We start from the raw sequence: 18,361 nt of genomic DNA, 5'->3' as shown, positions 1-18,361 counted from the left end.
TGTGTGGCTTTGAGTGTGTTGTGTGCTGCTCAGAGTCTGATAGAACACTGTACTAGTAGTAGTACATGCTGGATGTCTCTGGACATTGTAAATACTACGGTAGTACTAATAGTAGTCGTATACCCTAGTGTACTTTGTATGCACACCGTTGGCCTCACCAACCTCAGACCCAGTTCAAACAGAAGTAAGTCCACACGTTCGTGTCCACGTTCTATCTGTATATAGGTTATGCAAAAGAAGACATAACGAGTCAGCGCAATTCTGGAACTGTTTATGGGCACTTATGGGCGATTATAGACGATAATGGACGATTATAGCCGCTTAATGGGCGCTTATGGATGCTATGTATACTAGTTACAGTTGTGTTGTATACCACTGATACATGGTACATGTATACAGAGTGAGTCACTAGTCCATTACTGTGCATCACTGTGCCACGACTTTGGCAAAGTATCTCAACTGATGATGTCATCACATAATCTCTAACCAAATGTGTCCATAAAACACAATGAGCTCAGGAAGATTCACTTGTGCCAGGCCACCTCCATGCCTGATATACCAAAGACAAGTGGCAGATGCAGCGCCTACCGGCGTGGTGGAGGTTCATATACACATTCATGATCTCAAGCAACTCGACATCATTACCAGTCGTGTGCATGACTGCTGCGTGCAATGCTGAGCTGTAGAACTGTAGCATGGATCACAGTACAAGCCTGCAGCTTGTGCAAGACAGTGACCGAGTGGTAGACAAAAAAATCACGGTCCGCATCAGACTCGGCTACGGGCCGAGTTTTCCACATCCGTATGAACACCACCACCCTTAAAGGATGAAGGCAACAGTTAAATAATTTAAAATTATTTACACCACAGTTCCTCCCAGTCGCACCAGCATGATGCTGTCAAAACCTGAGCCAGCAGACGTGTTGACAGCCAGTTGATACGTACATTGTAGTTTTACTCCAGAAATGTGTCGACAAAGGCTGTTCCTTTGGGGCATTTGGGAGACCCCAAAACAGTACATCCTATGTAGGATCTATGTTTTACCCAAGTCCACCATAACAGTTTACAATTGAATACACACCCAAAGAGGGAAATCGGAGCCAGGAATTTTGCTTTTAGCTCCAATGGCTGCATGACTAGTGCAGAAGGCTGGAGTAGTCAGCTCTGACGTTACAATTACAATTGCTATTCCGGATGGCCTGTGCTGTTTGCAGCAGAGCACCAGCCTGGTACGATGATGTAGGACACACTCGTTCAGCTGGTTGCTTGAGTACAATGCTGGTATACCAGACTCAGGACATAATTTCTCAAAGCACGAAGACTCCACTGTAGCTATCCACTACACCCATACATCTTCACCACACTCTCCAAACAGTCTGGACATGATGATAACTTAATTTTTCTGCAAATTATTAGCACGTTGTGAAGTGTCAATACTCAAATAATGTTATTCTCTGCACAAGACACAGCCTGGACGCGACATGACAAACCTACAAGTAGAAAATGATTTCTTGGGACAGTCTTGGCATGGAGTGTGTTACGGCCATGCCTCATTCACACGCTAAGTTAGTATAGCACAAAGGAACATAGTCTACTTCTCAACGTAGCAGGAGCAGGCAGTGCTTGTCGCCCACTGCTGCATGATGGAGTCGAGTAATACTCAAACATGCCACACACCATGTGAAGTCAAGCACGGTGAACTAAAGTACACGACCCGTTGTCAGGCGCGGTGGAACTCCCACAGGCCTGGCAACTGAGCACCGAGTAATGATGATAGATCATCACATCATTACTGGTAAGCGGCTACAGCGCCAAGCCAGGCGTCGGAATACCATTGACTCACCGGACCAACGCTTGCACAGCTGGTGCTATGACCCACCCTGATCATTTGCCAAGAAAGCATTGAAGTGCTGCCATTATGATGGCACAATGACTTCACTGTGACGCCCCTAGAGTGGGTTCCTCCATAACAGAAAGCCTGGTGGCCAATTGCCAGTACACGCCACAATGACGTCACCATTACATCATAATGATGCCACCATTACATCATTATGACGTCACTTTACCATGATGACTAGCCAGCAGAAGAGTGTTTTAAGGCTGTGATGTAACCATCTGGAGAGCTCCAAGGGCATCGATCTCTCGCTGATACCCATTGTCTCGCAACCACTCCTGGAGGAGAGCGAAAGAGTGGGTGTGTGTGGAGAGAGATAGATGTCCAAAAGATAGATAAAGAGAGGGAGAGAGGGAGAGAGAGAGACATGATGATGAAGTCAATTTATGCAGGATAAGAATCATTACAAAAAGTGTTCCTGGGCAACTGCCCACTCTGTGAGAGGAATGGAAACGCATCGCCGCAGCTACCCACAAAGGCTATGCATATACACCTCCCCCCCCCCCCCCCCCTCTCTCTCACACATACACACATTGACCTTTGACGCCGATCGCCGGAGGCGATGATAGCAATGCTACAGCAGAAGCCATAGCAATTTGTGCTGGGATTGCACCATTCAACAGCTTGCAAGGCTGAAGAATTGACCGTCACTATTCAGCCTGATCTACACCATACAGCTATTTTTGAAGTGACTTTTTCTGGCCAGTGAATCCCTATAAAGACACACACACACACACACACACACACACACACACACACACACACACACACACACACACACACACACACACTCACACATACATGTACATACACACTTTCGAAAATCAGATGTTGCTCAGTGTATGAAATCAAAGGGTCTAGGGGCACCACCAGGCAAAATTTCACTTTCGAAATCTGACTACTTATAGCCAGTTAAAAAATAGAACACAAATATGGATTTAATTATTTATTTATTTTTATTTATTTCACTCAACTCGTGGTTCATGACCAATTGGCACGCAAAGTGCGAGAGAGGGGTGATAGCCAACCACGGCGTGGAGGGGTGATAGCCAACCATTTACAATTTTATGTGCAAACTGCCCATGAAAATGCATCTATTTTTGGCCATTTATAATATCCGAAAAGTGATGAAATGGATTTAGCGGGGTTTGCATTCCACCTCTTCGGATGTAGACAGTAGAGGTTTTAAAGGATGCACATTATTTCTGACGTGAGCCAAATAACGCGAGCTGAACTTTCGCGTCACGTCAGAAATAACGTGCATCTTAACCTCTCTAGTCACTAGTTAACCTTCACTTACCGTGAAGATTTCTTTAGATGCCTGTACATAAGCGGTACTCCTTTCTTGTGATACACCTTCCAGACCACGGCGAATACTCTTCGTGGCTTCCAAGATGGACCTGCATGCCAGGCACAGAATGAGATGTGGATGATCAGAGTGAGGGGTGCAAAGTGATACGGTACTATATAATCGTGAAGACTTGGGAATGGAAACAAAACATGTCATGATATGAGAAAACCAAGGAAGAAGCACATTCCACTAATCCGTGTGCGACTGTGCATGCATGCAATACAAATATGACGTAATGAATATAGATACACATCACAAAGAGATCTGTGTACATGTGACACTGAATTATTTAAATATTCATTGATTGGTTTGAGGGAAATATGCAAAACGGAAAAATCAGAAGAATAAAACTGACTGTCACCACCAGGGACCCTCGCATGCGGCCAGCGATGCTCTAACCGCTGAGCTATGGTGTAGCTGTCATCCTAGCAGAGACCGATCAACATTTTCTTCAGACTTCGAAACTCACAAACTAAATGAGCCTAGAAACACACACAAGGAGACTTAGCAAACTGCCATACGACCGCATGGAGTGATAACAATACAACTAAACCACAGACCTCTGCCTTGCAGCCTTTGCCTGCTTGAATGCCATAGGCAATGGAATGGGATACTGTAGCCCCGGTCTTAGCTGAAAACAGACACATACACCGGGCACAGACACACACGCACGTACGCAACAGACACACACACACACACACACACACAAGTTCGTACAACTTAACCCAAATGTAAGCGGTGGCAAGCGAAACCCAGATCGGAATGAAATGGACATCACATGTTCCCTGCAACCAGGTTTGCTGTAGACAAGTGAAGAGCAATTTCTATTTACTTCTGATCGGGGTTTTTCCGGAAACAAACCCCTGAGTAACGGCAAGGAAGGACGTGATTGCACTGTTGCAGTTTATGAATAGTCTATCTACTGTCGTGGACATGAAAAAACCAGGTGATTAAAAAATCGACCCGAGAGCCGAAAGCAGCAAGACAGCTCCTGCAACCATCCAATGAGTTTTCGGACCGTGCATGATGTAATAGAAACGGAAACACGAACTGCTCTTGAATCGTGGGTCAGGTTTCTTTGACCAGCCATGACTGTATATACATACAGGGCTTGATCACATACCTTTCCTCTTGTCAGTTCACCGGCCTGTTCAAATGGTATTGAAAAGTCAAAGTATTCGGCCGGATCCATCAGTCTGTAGCACTTCGGCTGGCTTGGAGACGGCGACCGGGTGGCCTCTTCTCAACAGAAATAGAGAGAAATTAGAATACCACACATGCATGCATGCACAAGCAAACACACACGTGCGTGCACACCACACTACACACATACACACACACACACACACACACACACACACACACACACACACACACACACACACAATGTGCCTATACGCCCGTCAAAAATCCACTCCTGGCAACCCAACAGCAGCATTTCCAATTACGTCAAGACCTAAGGATAGAAAACGGTGGCCGTTCATAACATCTCAGGACATGATGATAGTTGATATGGAAAGAGAAAAGGACCTATAAGTTACTAGTTATGATTAACAGTCCACCAAGGTAACAAGATAATAATTATACAGTCAGATAGTGCGACAACAAGGCACAAAACTGACAAGGATATTGGTGGACTGTTAGTCATAACTAGTAACTTATAGGTCCTTTTCTCTTTACATAATACTATTGGCTCAACATTCGAGTTTTATAGTTGGTATGGTCTGACATAAACCCAAAATAATCACAATGTAGGACATATGCGGCATAGGCAGTAAGAAAAAGTCCATTTTCAAGTAGTTGCTACTCCGAAATTCTACTGAAAGCCATCTAACGAATGATCACACACCATCTGGTGATTGAAGTTACATGGCTCACCAGTCGAGGTGAAATGGCGAGTGCATCTTTTCAACATTGCTTCCGAGCAAGCCTCGTCACTGATAAGCGAGCACTTGGCTACTGGAAAATGAAAGCTAGCATCAAGAATGCACGCTACTTCTCCCATGACCTGCCAGTTCTCAATCATATCCAATATCCGATGTACAGTCAACTTTGCGTATAACGACACTCGGCGGGGCATCAGAAAAGTGTCCTTATTCGCGAAGTGTCCTTATACCCGAAGTCTCCGATGATTATATGTACTACAGTTAGATGGGACTTTGCTCTGGGCATGGAAATTCTGTCGTTATTCGCGAATAGTCGTTATATGCCCGAAGTCGTTATACGTGAAGTTGACTGTACCATATTTTATGGAGTACGAGACCCAGCACTGGAATCCAAGCCGCATCCAGATTGTTTGGCACAAAATACAGGCATGTGCCCTGTATTTCACGGTTCATTCGACCATCGTAGTAAAAGCCGCACAGACTTTTGTTGGATGAATAACGAGTGTGAAAAGTGCGGCTTATCTTCATGTACTCCAGAAAATACAGTACTTGGTAGACACTCCACCGGACTACCTGGGATCCCGGTGCTACGGCCTCAATATCTAATCTCTCAACACGAGTGCAGTATGAGTACGTACCGTTTCCACTTGATGATGAACTGCTGCGTTTGACTGCAGCAGTCGCAGCCGTCGTGCCCGTGCACAGCGGCTGGTCCCAGACGTTGGGAGTGACACGCAGACCCGTCGTGGTCATGTCAGCAGTCAAGTTGTCGTAGGCTGTCCCGTACGGTGCCAGCGTAAGGTTGCTGTTGCCGTAGAGCAGCAGTGGACGGTTGGATGTGCACGCGTATATGGTGGTGTCTGAGCAGTCACTGTGCAACACAAACACATGTATATGGGAGTGTCTGAGCAGTCACTGTGCAACACAAACACATGTATATGGTGGTGTCTGAGCAGTCACTGTGCAACAGAAACACATGTATACGGTGGTGTGTGAGCAGTAATTGTGCAGCAGAAACACGATGACCAGTTACAATGCTGATGCTGTGGGTAGTGTCGCTTGAAAAGTCTGAAACATATTGGTTATAATACCGTTCCGTGAACACTCATCACATGCAGGCTACTTTGAATGCATGATGCCCAAACACACACACCCGACCTTTGACGCCCATCGCCGGAGGCGATGATAGCAATGCTACGGCAGAAGCCATAGCAACTTGTGCTGGGATTGCACCATTCAACAGCTTGCAAGGCTGAAGAATTGACCGTCACTATTCAGCCTGGTCTACACCATACAGCTATTTTGAAGTGACTTTTTCTGGCCAGTGAATCCCTATTTTTGGTCTTTTTCATTTTTTTCCCGCACACACATCACACCACATACTCCGGCATGCACTGGCTGTTGGTAACCACCCAGGAGAATGAAAGAAAAGTCAGGAAGAGTCTAAGGCTGTGTTTACATGAGAAATTTCAACCCGGGTCGAGTTCAGCCCGGGTTGAAAGTCTGTACGATAGACAAAAGAGGTGAGCGTTTACATGAAGACAGTTGACCCGGGTCAAATACTGATATGCCGCCAAAAGTCCACTTCTACACGAATCTACAGTTCCGTATAGTCACGTGAATCTGTTCGCGCGAAATTTGCATGTGCAGTGCCGTTCAAACCTGGCGCGAGATACGCACAGAAGTACGTTTGTACGATTTTCTTGACCCGGGTTGATTTCAACCCTCCCCTTGGGGGGGGGGGAGGGTTGAAATCAACCCGGGGCGAAATTTCAACCCGGGTCAAGCGCAATGCGTCCTGTAAACGCGCCATTCATTTTGTGCACAAGGCGGGTTGAAATCTGACCCGGGTCGAACTCAACCCGGGTTGAAACGCTTCATGTAAACACAGTCTGAGAAAGAGAAGAAAGACGTGTGTGACCATAATCGTCGGGAATCGAACCCACACACATTACACAGCATACCTGACATGTAGCTGCCGTGTAACGGTGTACACTCGAACGTTTCGGCAGTGGCACAGCTTAACAAACTGCTGTACCGCACCCAGAACTAAGACCGTGTTGTTACACCGCTCCACACGGACAAACCTACAAACAAAACAACAGAAATAGACGCAGCGGCAGACAAACTCATATGAAAACTCACAACAGTTTAATTATGGCAATGAAAAGGGTAAACTGCCGACTCATATTCTATACACACATGAAGGCAACGAAGGTGGGTAAGTGTTGCAAGAACGCACTCCTTGACGTGTGTGTAGGATAGGAGTGTGCAGTTTACCCTTTGCATTGCTATAAGTGAATTGTTATCTTCACATACATACCGTAGTCTACTATGTTATTCGTAATCACAACAGTATCACTCCAAGTTACTCTCTTTTTGCTAGCAAACACAGCCCTAGCTAGGCCCTGCTAACAACCACTCAGGGAAAGAGGACAAGAGCCTTGCCAAAATAACAAAATGCCATTCAGTATAATTCACAACCTGGACTGGCCATCATCATCCTGACTGATGGGGGTGGGGGGGGGGGGGTGGGAAGGTGGACCAGTCCGGCACTACTCTACACAAGGTGAATAGCACTGCACTGGAATAAGAGAAGATCATGACTTCTGTATGGGGAGAAGGGAGTAAGGGGAGGGGGAGGGCGAGGGGCAAGGGGGGGGGGGTGAGGGAGGGAGGTGATGAGCACACAAAGCTGGTGGGGTAATATAAAGTATTAACAATGTAGTCATCGTACCGTATTGGTGCCAGTAAGTATATGGTGGAGTTATGACATCGCTTGATGAGAATACCGCTGCCACCAATGTCGCCAGCGTCCCGAACCAATGTCTGCCCGGTGACTTGACTGAATAGAACCAAACTACGACTGTGGTGTATACGTACACGGGTAGGCAAGTATACACATGCACACACACACACACACACACACACACACACACACACACACACACACACACACATGCACATACATTCAGACACACACACACACACACACACACACACACACACACACACAATATGTCACTGATGTAATGGTATTCATTCGACAAGGCACAATGAGTCAGAGCGTCAAACGTAACATTGGATCAGCTCAGAGCGGCAAAACACCGCGGTTCGCGTTGAGACGCGGTAACACCGAGTTTTCTGCATCCGTAGGAACACCACGAGGATCAAGCCGCCCAGATGCAACTCCTAAAGCGGTGGGGGGGGGGGGGGCAGATCAGAACCACCACCACCCCCGGCGATCAAGCTGCGCAGATGCAGCGCCTAAAGAGGTGTGTGGGGGGGGGGGGGAGGAGGGGGTGAGCAGATCAGAGCCACCAGCACAGCGGAGTCAAAGACCGAAAATCCCATTCGCTGCATCCACGCGCGTCAGAGAAATGATCTACAAGTATGTCGTTTCCGGGTGTACTGTATTTCCGGAGAATATGCGGCACTTTCAACATTCGAAACTCACCCAAAAGAATGGGGTACTGCCTACACTCCGATGATCAAATTAACGATGATAAAAAGGGTAGATGTCTGTATTTCGTGGCAAACAATGGGGGGGGGGGGGAGTGCGGCTTATCCTCCAGTGCGGCTTGTACTCCAGTGTGGCTTGTGCTCCAGTGCGACTTATACTCCAGTGTGGCTTATACTCCAGTGTGGCTTATACTCCAGTGTGGCTTATACTCCAGTGTGGCTTATACTCCAGTGTGGCTTATACTCCAGTGTGGCTTATACTCCAGTGTGGCTTATACTCCAGTGTGGCTTATACTCCAGTGTGGCTTATACTCCAGTGTGGCTTATACTCCAGTGTGGCTTATACTCCAGTGTGGCTTATACTCCAGTGTGGCTTATACTCCAGTGTGGCTTATACTCCAGTGTGGCTTATACTCCAGTGTGGCTTATACTCCAGTGTGGCTTATACTCCAGTGTGGCTTATACTCCAGTGTGGCTTATACTCCAGTGTGGCTTATACTCCAGTGTGGCTTATACTCCAGTGTGGCTTATACTCCAGTGTGGCTTATACTCCAGTGTGGCTTATACTCCAGTGTGGCTTATACTCCAGTGTGGCTTATACTCCAGTGTGGCTTATACTCCAGTGTGGCTTATACTCCAGTGTGGCTTATACTCCAGTGTGGCTTATACTCCAGTGTGGCTTATACTCCAGTGTGGCTTATACTCCAGTGTGGCTTATACTCCAGTGTGGCTTATACTCCAGTGTGGCTTAAACTGTGTAAAACACAGTTCATATTACTACATGTACATACCTCTCCGGTGCATACACCCGGTTGGATGCAGTCTTGCCGATCAACAGAGGCTGGACATGCACTGGAGGCAGGGTTGGCGCGACGACGGATGGAGTGTGACGCCGCTTAGCGATGCACATGTCCACGCCAAACGGATTTGTGCTGAGCAGAGAGAAGATCCACGCTTGCAGCTTGGCCAGCGAGAATGTGCGAGTTATCTAAACAATGTCACAAGCCACATAGCAACACAAAATGGATGTGTTGGACAATGCAGGAAAAGCTGAAATGCTTGAGCCAGTTGTCCCGCAAACCAGGCCTGGTTGTGATCCAGAGACCTAATACTATCCATGGAAAGAGAGGCTAAATGTCAATGGGGAGAGGCCAACACTGTACCCCAAGGGCAAGGTCTAAGTACCCCCAAAAGACCGGATCTAAGTACCCTAATGATCCCGGTCTCAGTACCCTAATGACCAGGTCATAAAAACCACGGAAACAAAGACTCAATAACCATCGCAACCATAACGTATTACCCAGGAAAAGACGGAATAGAGAAGAGAAAGAGAGATGCACATATCGAGGAAGGCTCTCACTACCCCCAGGGATGGGTGCCACTACCCCAAAAAAAGAGAGGACCCGCCAGGAATGGGTACCACTACCCAAGAAGGGAGGGGTGTGCCCCAAGCTGGGAAGGGTCTCAGTACCCCTGGGGGTGGGGGGAGGGGGGTTCTCACTATCCCATGACACAGATTACAGCATGCCCAGGAAGAAAACACTGTAAGTAACTGGGAACTCAATGTGATCACAAGCATGTGAGTGATGTACAGAACTGAGAGCAAAATTGGCCAGTAGCGTGTTGTGTATGCAGAGTATAGTATAATGCAGGTACAGTAAGATCGGGCGCCGAAGAACGCAGGGGCTCGAGCGCAGCCTAGGAAAGTTCTTAAATTTTTGATTCTAGCCAGACCGTTCTTATCAGGGAGTCGTAAAATCCGACTCCCTGGTTCTTATTCTTATTCACACGCGCGCGGCGAGTCGAGTGACGTCATGACGTTTGTCATGTACATGTACATGATTGTGTAGTGCAATGTAGTACATTGGTCCCTCTATAATCCGGCACCATTTGTGCCACGAAAATCTGCTGGATTAGGGAGGGTGCTGGATTAACAAATCTGATTTACTGCTGCAATGTACATGAAGAGGACATTTTGGCTACTGAAAATTGTGCTGGTTTATCGAGGGTGCTGGATTATAAAGTGCTGGATTAGAGAGGGACGACTGTACTTATTACTAGTGCCGTAGTGGGTGTCGTAAATGGGAATGACTGTACATGTAGCAGTTACTGTTTACACGTGTACATGACATGTACTCACCTCCCATACATATTCAATGTAGATCTACGTACAATGTAGATCTAGTGTTCTTAAATCCGATAATTCTAGCCTGGACTGTTCTTAAATTTTGCCGGTTTTCCAGCCTGGGCGTTCTTCGGCGAGGTGTTCTTCGGCGCCCGATCTTACTGTACACTGCAGTATAATGTAGGGACTGTGCTGTGTAATGTAGGCAGTGTGCAGTATCCATACTGACCTTGGAGTAGCCACTCTCGGTTGTTTGTGTCTGCAGACGTGCTAGATCTGCAACAGGCAGGATTCGTCTGAACAGACACACACACACACACACACACACACACACACACACACACACACACACACATACACCGGGTCGAAAGGTGCATCATGTAACACAGATACGTCAGCAATCAGTCAACAATCAGCCATGCTCATGCACATGCACGCACGCACCCACCCACGCACACCATGTGCCATGTACACACTCATCGAAACGTCAGGCGAATTAGCACGTCATAGTACATTCGAGATCAGCGGGAAGAAGATGACGACGTCCACTAATTTAGTATCTGTGCACACGAATCTGCTGTGTGTGTTACTCTATGTGTCAGCTATGGCATCATCGCCTGTGGTTCCATGCCTAGCATGTACGTCTGAACCATCCTGCAAAGTTTGAATGACGTAGGTTGAGCGATCGCTCCGCGAAACATACTTTTTGAAATTCTCTTCATAGTGTATCTTCCACCATTGAAATTTCGAATTTCTTCGAATTTTTTGCTGAGAGGGGTGGCTTGCAACCTCGATATGGCTTGTTCCAGGCCTGCTTTGGAGCCATCGCCTGTTGAAGTAGTGGCGGGGATCTGCCCTGCAACTGCTACAACAAAAAATGATTCGATCTGAGAAAGGGTGAGACCGCGAATCTCGGTTGAATATTGAGTATTTCAAGCCTTTTCACGACGAAGATGGAGTTCTTTTTGGAGATGGACAACGCGGCAAAGGACATGGTATCCGACTTCTGGCGTCTGGTGAAGCCAGGGATCATTTGTCCAGTCAGGTCGGTAGCCTAACCGTCGGTAAGCTTGTGTTCGGATCCCGGTCTGCTCGATGTGGTAGACCACAAACAATTTGATATCGCACAAATTGATCTCAGCATCGTGCGTACGGTATTTTATATTCAGAAAATCCCAAAGTGTCTCTGTGTGGCCGTCCTATGCCACGAGAAACTCCAATCAGGCTCCTATGTCCTCTGCCTTCATGATTGAATGCCCACTTCGTTTGAACAACGAACACAACAATCGAGGACGGCTTTGCAATGAAAAATACAGCTATACTGGAGCTGAAAAAAAGAAGAAAAAAACGTGCTCAGGATGAGACTCGAGTACACGCATACTCTCCCAGCAGGTGAAACGCAAATTTTTGTGAAAAATTCGTGTCGCCGACTGACCAGTAATTTCGCCTGACGAGGCACCCCCCCCCCCCCCCCCCCCTCCAACACGCACACACATACCCTGCTGCGAACATACCTGTCATCTGACGTGCCCTCCATCAGAAAGCTCATAGCCTCCACGGATGTCTCGGGAACAACGGAGTCGACAAGAGTAGCTGCTCCGCCAGACATGGCCTCTGACAGAGTCGTCCGAACGTCAACAAATCACGGTCACGGAAAGGACACACATTTACACACACACACACACACACACACACACACATACACACTCACACACACACACACACACACACACGGCATAAAACACAAACAAACACAATCATACACACACACCGATAGTATTATACACAGACAAACACGCAGGAACACACACACACACACACACACACACACATGCACATGCACTTGCACGCATGGCAAACAATCATGGACATGTGATCATGGACAAGCACATAGTACACACATGGATGTCACGGCAAGTGAGAAGAACAGAGTGAATGAGCAATGACGACCATGTTCCTGGGTCTAGATTAGCTGCAGGGACGGACAGGGTGAGAGAGAAAGAGAGAAGACAGAGAGAAAGAGGGGGAAAGAGAAAGAAGGAGAAATAGACAGAAACGAGAAAAGAGCAAGAGAAGGAAAGAGTGAGAACTGGCGGAGTGGGGGGGGGGGAAGAGACAGATAGGGAGAAAGAGACAGAGAGACCGATGGAAAGATAAATACAGGCAGAAAGAGAAAGAGAGGGAGGCAGAGAAAGAGAGGGAAGGAGGGGGGGGGGGGGGGGACAGGCACAGATAAGTAGGTGGAGTAGGTGGAGGGAGAGAGACAGATAGGTGGAAGGAACAGAAAACTGAATACAACCTACCTGGTGCTAACAACAGAGAAAGCAGCTGTGGCAACTCCTTCTTGATGAACTGGGTGTGCAGATATTCCTCCGTAACCTGAACATTACACATCGCACGTGCGCATCCATTAGCAACTGCAGGAACTCACCGTGCATGCATGGACCACTGGACATTTTCAGGTGTGCAAAAAGACAAGCATATCGCCCTGGATGTGCGCGCACACACACACACCATCTACATTTTACCCAGGGCTCGTAGTCTCACACAGCTTCCTGAACAGGAATACTTGATAGAGTGCTGACTACAAGCAACATATAAACTTACTTTAGGAACAGCTGATGGTACTGGTGGTCCACGACTTCCTCTGCACAACGCAACGGTCGTCAAATAGCGTGCAGTCAAGGAAAAGAGATTTACAGTACAGTAGCGCGACAGCGTCAATTTTTTCCACATCCGGTTTGCTTGATCTTTTCACTCGGACTGGGGTCAAGAGTATTTTTTACACCTGGGAACCACACATAGAATACTGACAACACGGCACTAACTCAGTATACTGCGTGTGACGGAGACTGTCTGCAGTTGGTGCAACAATCCACTGAGATCAGGGGAGTATGAATAGAGGGAGTTCCAGGGTGCATTATTGCCGCTCTGGCCCGGAAATCTGCAAACATAATCAGAGCTTTGTATGGATACAAGGCCACACATCCTGCGCTGACAATGACCGTAGCGATGACATGTGAGCTGATGTTTGGAGTACCAAGAAAAGGACAAACTTTGGCAGGAACACCTTGGTCTGCCGTCGAAGTGCCTCTGCACACACCAACCAGGAATATCGACATGGCAAGACGGCGCACATCCGCACACGCATGCAGGAACGCACACGCATGAGCAAACATGCACAAATAGATGCACACGTACACATGCACACACACACACACGTATACACAAACATGTACCCGCACACGCGCGAGCACATACACACACATAAACAAGGAAAGGATATGCATAAAAACATGAGAAGACTGAAAATGAGATTCCAAATATTTCCCTTTTTGGTACAGAAACATGTCGTATGTCGTATTTCGTATCCCAGTTACCTGTTCTTTCAAGCATCACATGTATGACTGTATTGATGAAAGCATGATACCACTTGCGTCTTGAATGGAAACGGTACAGGTAGCTGTGTAGCAACCTCACACCCTACCTGACTATTATCGTACACCGAATAGTGTACTGATCTTGTATATACATGACCAACAAGAGATTTCTGTTTGTCACAACTCTTCTAACTGGCTGGTTCGTCATTTAACGTACTACAACAATTGCAGCCATGGTGATAGTCGACATAAAAACGACCACAGCTTCAACGCCACAGTCAACCAGTCAAAAACAGTCACGGTTCATGTGAGACTCGGTTAGACTGAGTTTCCGCATCCGTAGAAACACCACCACCCTCAAGGTTCAAGGCACAGATGCAGGTGGCACACCAGTCAACTAAGATAACGTGTATTTAAGGACTGCAGGAGGACGTAACATACCCTTTTCATCTTCACTCTTGCACTCCGCAAACTGGTCCGTCAGCTTTGCAAGGCCAGCGCTGTGTGCTTCCGTCAGTGTGTGGAATGATTCAAAGTACCTGGAGTGCAGCCAAAACACACAGAAATACATGTGACATCATCATCATGCCATGAATGATAAGTGTGACATCATGAACGAGAACAATTTCATCACAAGTGATTGGAGTGATATCATCAGTAACAACAGTCGCATCACGAGTAATTAGTGCGACATCATCAACACGTGATCAGTGTGACATCATCAAGACTATCAACCGTATGAATATACGTTGTGGAATCGGGGTGTTAACTAAAGAAGATTGAACACGAGTCAAACACAAGTTTCTTGTTAATCTCACACCGGCTATGTCAGATGGACGTTCTGGTGCACACAGTAGGGAGGATGCGGCATTCACAGATAATTTTAAACATATTATAGTAGTCACTGTGGCCGAACGAAACGTTCTGGTCGCTGAGCAATGTATGGTCTAGCGAAGGTGTTGTCCTGTAATCTATCAAGTCAAGTGCTGGACGAACACGAGATGATTGTGTACCGAATCACACTGTGCCTCTTGTCCTGTCGTATTCTACTGAGCCACCAGAAATCAGTCTCTACCTACATCTTCAAGCAGGCCATATCAGAGGTGCTGACCTTGTTCAGTAAGCCGGGGCACCGGTGTTGCACACGTACCATCGACAACCAATAACTCGTGAATGATAAAATATAGGTCAATCTTTACTGACAAAAACGTACGCCCAAGCCAATTCTTCGGCAACTTGCAACTTGTTAATGACGAAACTTCTCCACAGCGGGAAACTACAAACAGAGGACATACACACACACTCACACAGACACAGACACACACACACACACACACACACACACATACACACACACACACACAGGTCAACAGCCCCGCTGAAGTCAGCCTGGGAGGACACAAAATGCAGAAACATTTCAGCAGCATGCTTCATTGCTGGAGTGATCAATTCTTGATTCATGTTTGGTTAGCTAGACCTGCGGTACACTGAATGGTATGCACCATATGCCTTCGTTTTCTCTATGCACTCTACATTGCTGCAAACCAAGTACTTTAGACCAGTCATGATATCTTTGATGGCAAAAGGCAATAAGTACTCAGATGGTGAGCCAAGGAAAATGCTAAATTGAAACAAGGAAAACGCAAAAGGCAATGTGCGCTGTTCTTCCGTTGTGCCAGTGCACAAGTTGGCACCAGCATTTCTAAGAACGTCTCAGTATTGCCAGTGAGTTCAAATCCAGGGTGTTCGGACGTCTTGAGCAGCACGCGATTGCAGAGGAGCTACGCAGCTAGAGGACTAACATCGAGTCATTTGTACAGTCCATTTCAAAACTATAGACGCGTGGGTTTTTTGAAATATTTCAAATTTGGCTGGAGCTTTTTGAGAATAGTTTTCGGAATATTGCTCAGGTCCGCTCCACAATTACTCTCATAATAGTTTCTAAACGATTGGATAACAGACGCCCAATTTGGAAAAATTGTATGCACAAAGTGATCACAGATTGTATGTGGTATAGATGCTGGCAGAACAGTTTTTGCCTAGGTACGCGTCTGTAGTTTTGAAATGGACTGTAGACTCATTATAAGCAGGGCAGCTGGTAAGTCAGGCATTCTGCTGCTAATGCTGAAGCATGATCCTGGGCAGATGCTTGTCAGCCTGCATCAGTGCATGATTCGCCAATCAGATGTTGCTGGAATGCAGGTATAATTATGTGCCATAGGCATACATCATAATTATACAGTGCCTCTGCTATCGGCTCCAGCAACAGGAGTGATGACGGTTTGCTTACATACAAAACAAGCTTCGCTTGTTGGTTCACGAAATGCATCGGTGATGGAATGGAAGTCATCGGCCACCTTACGGAGAAGGTAACACGAGAGTTAACTCTGCGCTAAAAGAAAAGAAAGTCTCCAGATTTTGTAACTAAATGTTTCAATCTCCTATCGTACACTGTTATGATGTAGTGCATTGAGTTTACCAGGCAATTTTTAAAAGGTTTCCCCGGCAAAAACAGTTTATTCTCTCACCCCACGTTCGAGCTATGGAATCCATGAGTTGTCATGGACTCCACAGATGGTCTAATCATACATGGCCCAAGACACCTGGAATCTAATTACAGTACAAACCTTAGCCAATCCGACTGGGATTCGTGGGACTTGGTACGCACTGCTACACACAGTTTGCGTATAGCCTGCATGATCAGTGCACAGCGACAGTCATCAGACCAAGAGAATGTACGCACACACATGCACAAGCGCACGCACACATACACACACAAACACAAGTATACAAACGCGCGCGCGCACACACACACACACACACACACCCGCACACACGCACACACGCACACACACACATACACACATACATACACACACACACACAAGTATACAAACACACATGCACACACAATCATACCTACCGTTAAACACATGTAGCCCCGGCTTGCCGTGGCCGAGTCATGGTGCACCGTGTATGCTAGTAACATTGGGTGACTTTTAAAAGAGTGAAGTTATGACATGAACAAAAGAATTGCTACAGTAGTACTAGTAAGCCAATATGTGTACAGCGGATATGCCAAGAAATGGCTGCCGTCTTGTTCCGGAGTGTAAGCCGCACTTTGAAAACTAAAAATTCACCCCCGTGGAGTGATGCGGCATACTCGTAGAACGGTGATGCACAAACGCTCTCAGCCACTCATCATTTTAAAATCTCAAGCTGGCTGAAACCCTGACAGGTGGGCGTGAATGCACTTTTTTTTGTGGCACGCACACGGTCGAGCTCATGCGGTTTGACTATTTTTCTAAATCAAAATATTATTATTTTTATGAGAAGTAATTCCCTCAAAACAACATAGCCATTACAATGTACACGATGATTTGTTGAATTATTTCAGCACACTCACAATCGTCACATGGGATCTCAAAATAAACTGTTCATGCGTTTGCGTACCTGATACGTGAGCCGTTGTGGCGGTGGACTCTGAACCACTGCGAAGTCGAACGGCTCGGCTCGTACCCACAGTTTAGCTTTCTCAGCCACCAACGTGCCACCTTCAGTTTGCAGGGCTCCTCCTGTCCGAGGCTGCTGCAGGTGTTGCGGTAGCTGTGCCCTTTGACTCGAAGGACTTGTCCCACTGCTAGTAGATCTACTAGCGCGACGTAGCGGCACAGCCTGCATTCTTAGCGGTGATCCACGAGCGATCCTTGTTCACAGCCAATCCCACTGTCTCGTGTCAGGGCAGAATTCCAAACCCGACAACACTGGCCATGGCACTCATGATTGTGAAGGGGGAAGGACACTGTACTGGCGAGCACGAAAGATACCATGTACCGGGGAAAAATAAATTTACAAAAATGTACCAAGCGCTTCAACAGAGCTAGAGAGCAACCTACCAAACGTGGCCACCGCTACTCCGCTAGGACAAGCATAAAGTCAGCAGTCGAGTCGGGCTCCAAGCTCAGTAACGGCAATGATAACAGTCGGGTAGGCAGTCTGTGGTGATTTTCATTCTGAAAGCCAAGCGGGGGAGTTATGATTACTACCGAGTATTGGAAAGCTGTCAAAACCAGGGAGCCCTACACACATGTGTAACTGTAAGGGCTCCCTGGTCAAAACAAGAGTGATGGGCTGCTTGCCCTCTCGACATGTACGACTGCGAGTACGAGATCTCGAGAGCGCTATGCAAGGCGTTTATCCGGACAAATACACTACAATCAGGTAGTAGACAAATATCTACTCTCGTGCACCGGTGGACACCGG

The 18,361-nt window shown here is 46.9% G+C and overlaps 1 protein-coding gene across 2 annotated transcripts; it reads right to left on the bottom strand.

Annotated features, from left to right (window-relative positions):
* Positions 1 to 1,381: 1,381 nt before the first annotated feature.
* LOC135828963 (TBCC domain-containing protein 1-like) lies at positions 1,382 to 18,328 on the bottom strand. Of its 2 annotated transcripts, none has more exons than XM_065341396.1 (17): positions 17,995 to 18,328; positions 17,552 to 17,905; positions 16,726 to 16,790; positions 15,312 to 15,374; positions 14,540 to 14,637; positions 13,326 to 13,811; positions 13,022 to 13,097; positions 12,233 to 12,332; positions 10,948 to 11,014; positions 9,385 to 9,581; positions 7,869 to 7,997; positions 7,096 to 7,218; positions 5,770 to 6,002; positions 4,369 to 4,484; positions 3,806 to 3,876; positions 3,195 to 3,294; positions 1,382 to 2,172 (listed from the first exon to the last, which is right to left on the bottom strand). In XM_065341396.1, the coding sequence occupies exons 6-17, from the start codon at positions 13,452 to 13,454 to the stop codon at positions 2,095 to 2,097; spliced, it is 1,419 nt and encodes a 472-aa protein (XP_065197468.1). In that variant the 5' UTR covers positions 13,455 to 13,811; positions 14,540 to 14,637; positions 15,312 to 15,374; positions 16,726 to 16,790; positions 17,552 to 17,905; positions 17,995 to 18,328; the 3' UTR covers positions 1,382 to 2,094. The 2 variants fall into 2 exon arrangements, with proteins under 2 accessions (XP_065197468.1, XP_065197469.1); XM_065341397.1 differs by having other exon boundaries at positions 17,552 to 17,900.
* Positions 18,329 to 18,361: the final 33 nt, after the last annotated feature.

This window comes from Sycon ciliatum, chromosome 12 (assembly GCF_964019385.1).
Source record: "Sycon ciliatum chromosome 12, ocSycCili1.1, whole genome shotgun sequence".
Lineage (NCBI taxonomy): Eukaryota > Metazoa > Porifera > Calcarea > Leucosolenida > Sycettidae > Sycon > Sycon ciliatum.
The sequence above is the reverse complement of the archived record's forward strand: the minus strand, read 5'-3'. Positions and strand labels throughout refer to the sequence as shown.

Coding starts and splice junctions, on each gene's coding strand:
- LOC135828963 (XM_065341396.1), bottom strand. CDS start 13,454: ATGTGGAAAAAATTGACGCTGTCGCGCTACTGTACTGTAAATCTCTTT. Junction 11,015..12,232: donor GAGGGCACGTCAGATGACAG/GTATGTTCGCAG, acceptor GTGTCTGTTCAG/ACGAATCCTGCCTGTTGCAG. Junction 7,998..9,384: donor CGGGTGTATGCACCGGAGAG/GTATGTACATGT, acceptor TATACACCACAG/TCGTAGTTTGGTTCTATTCA.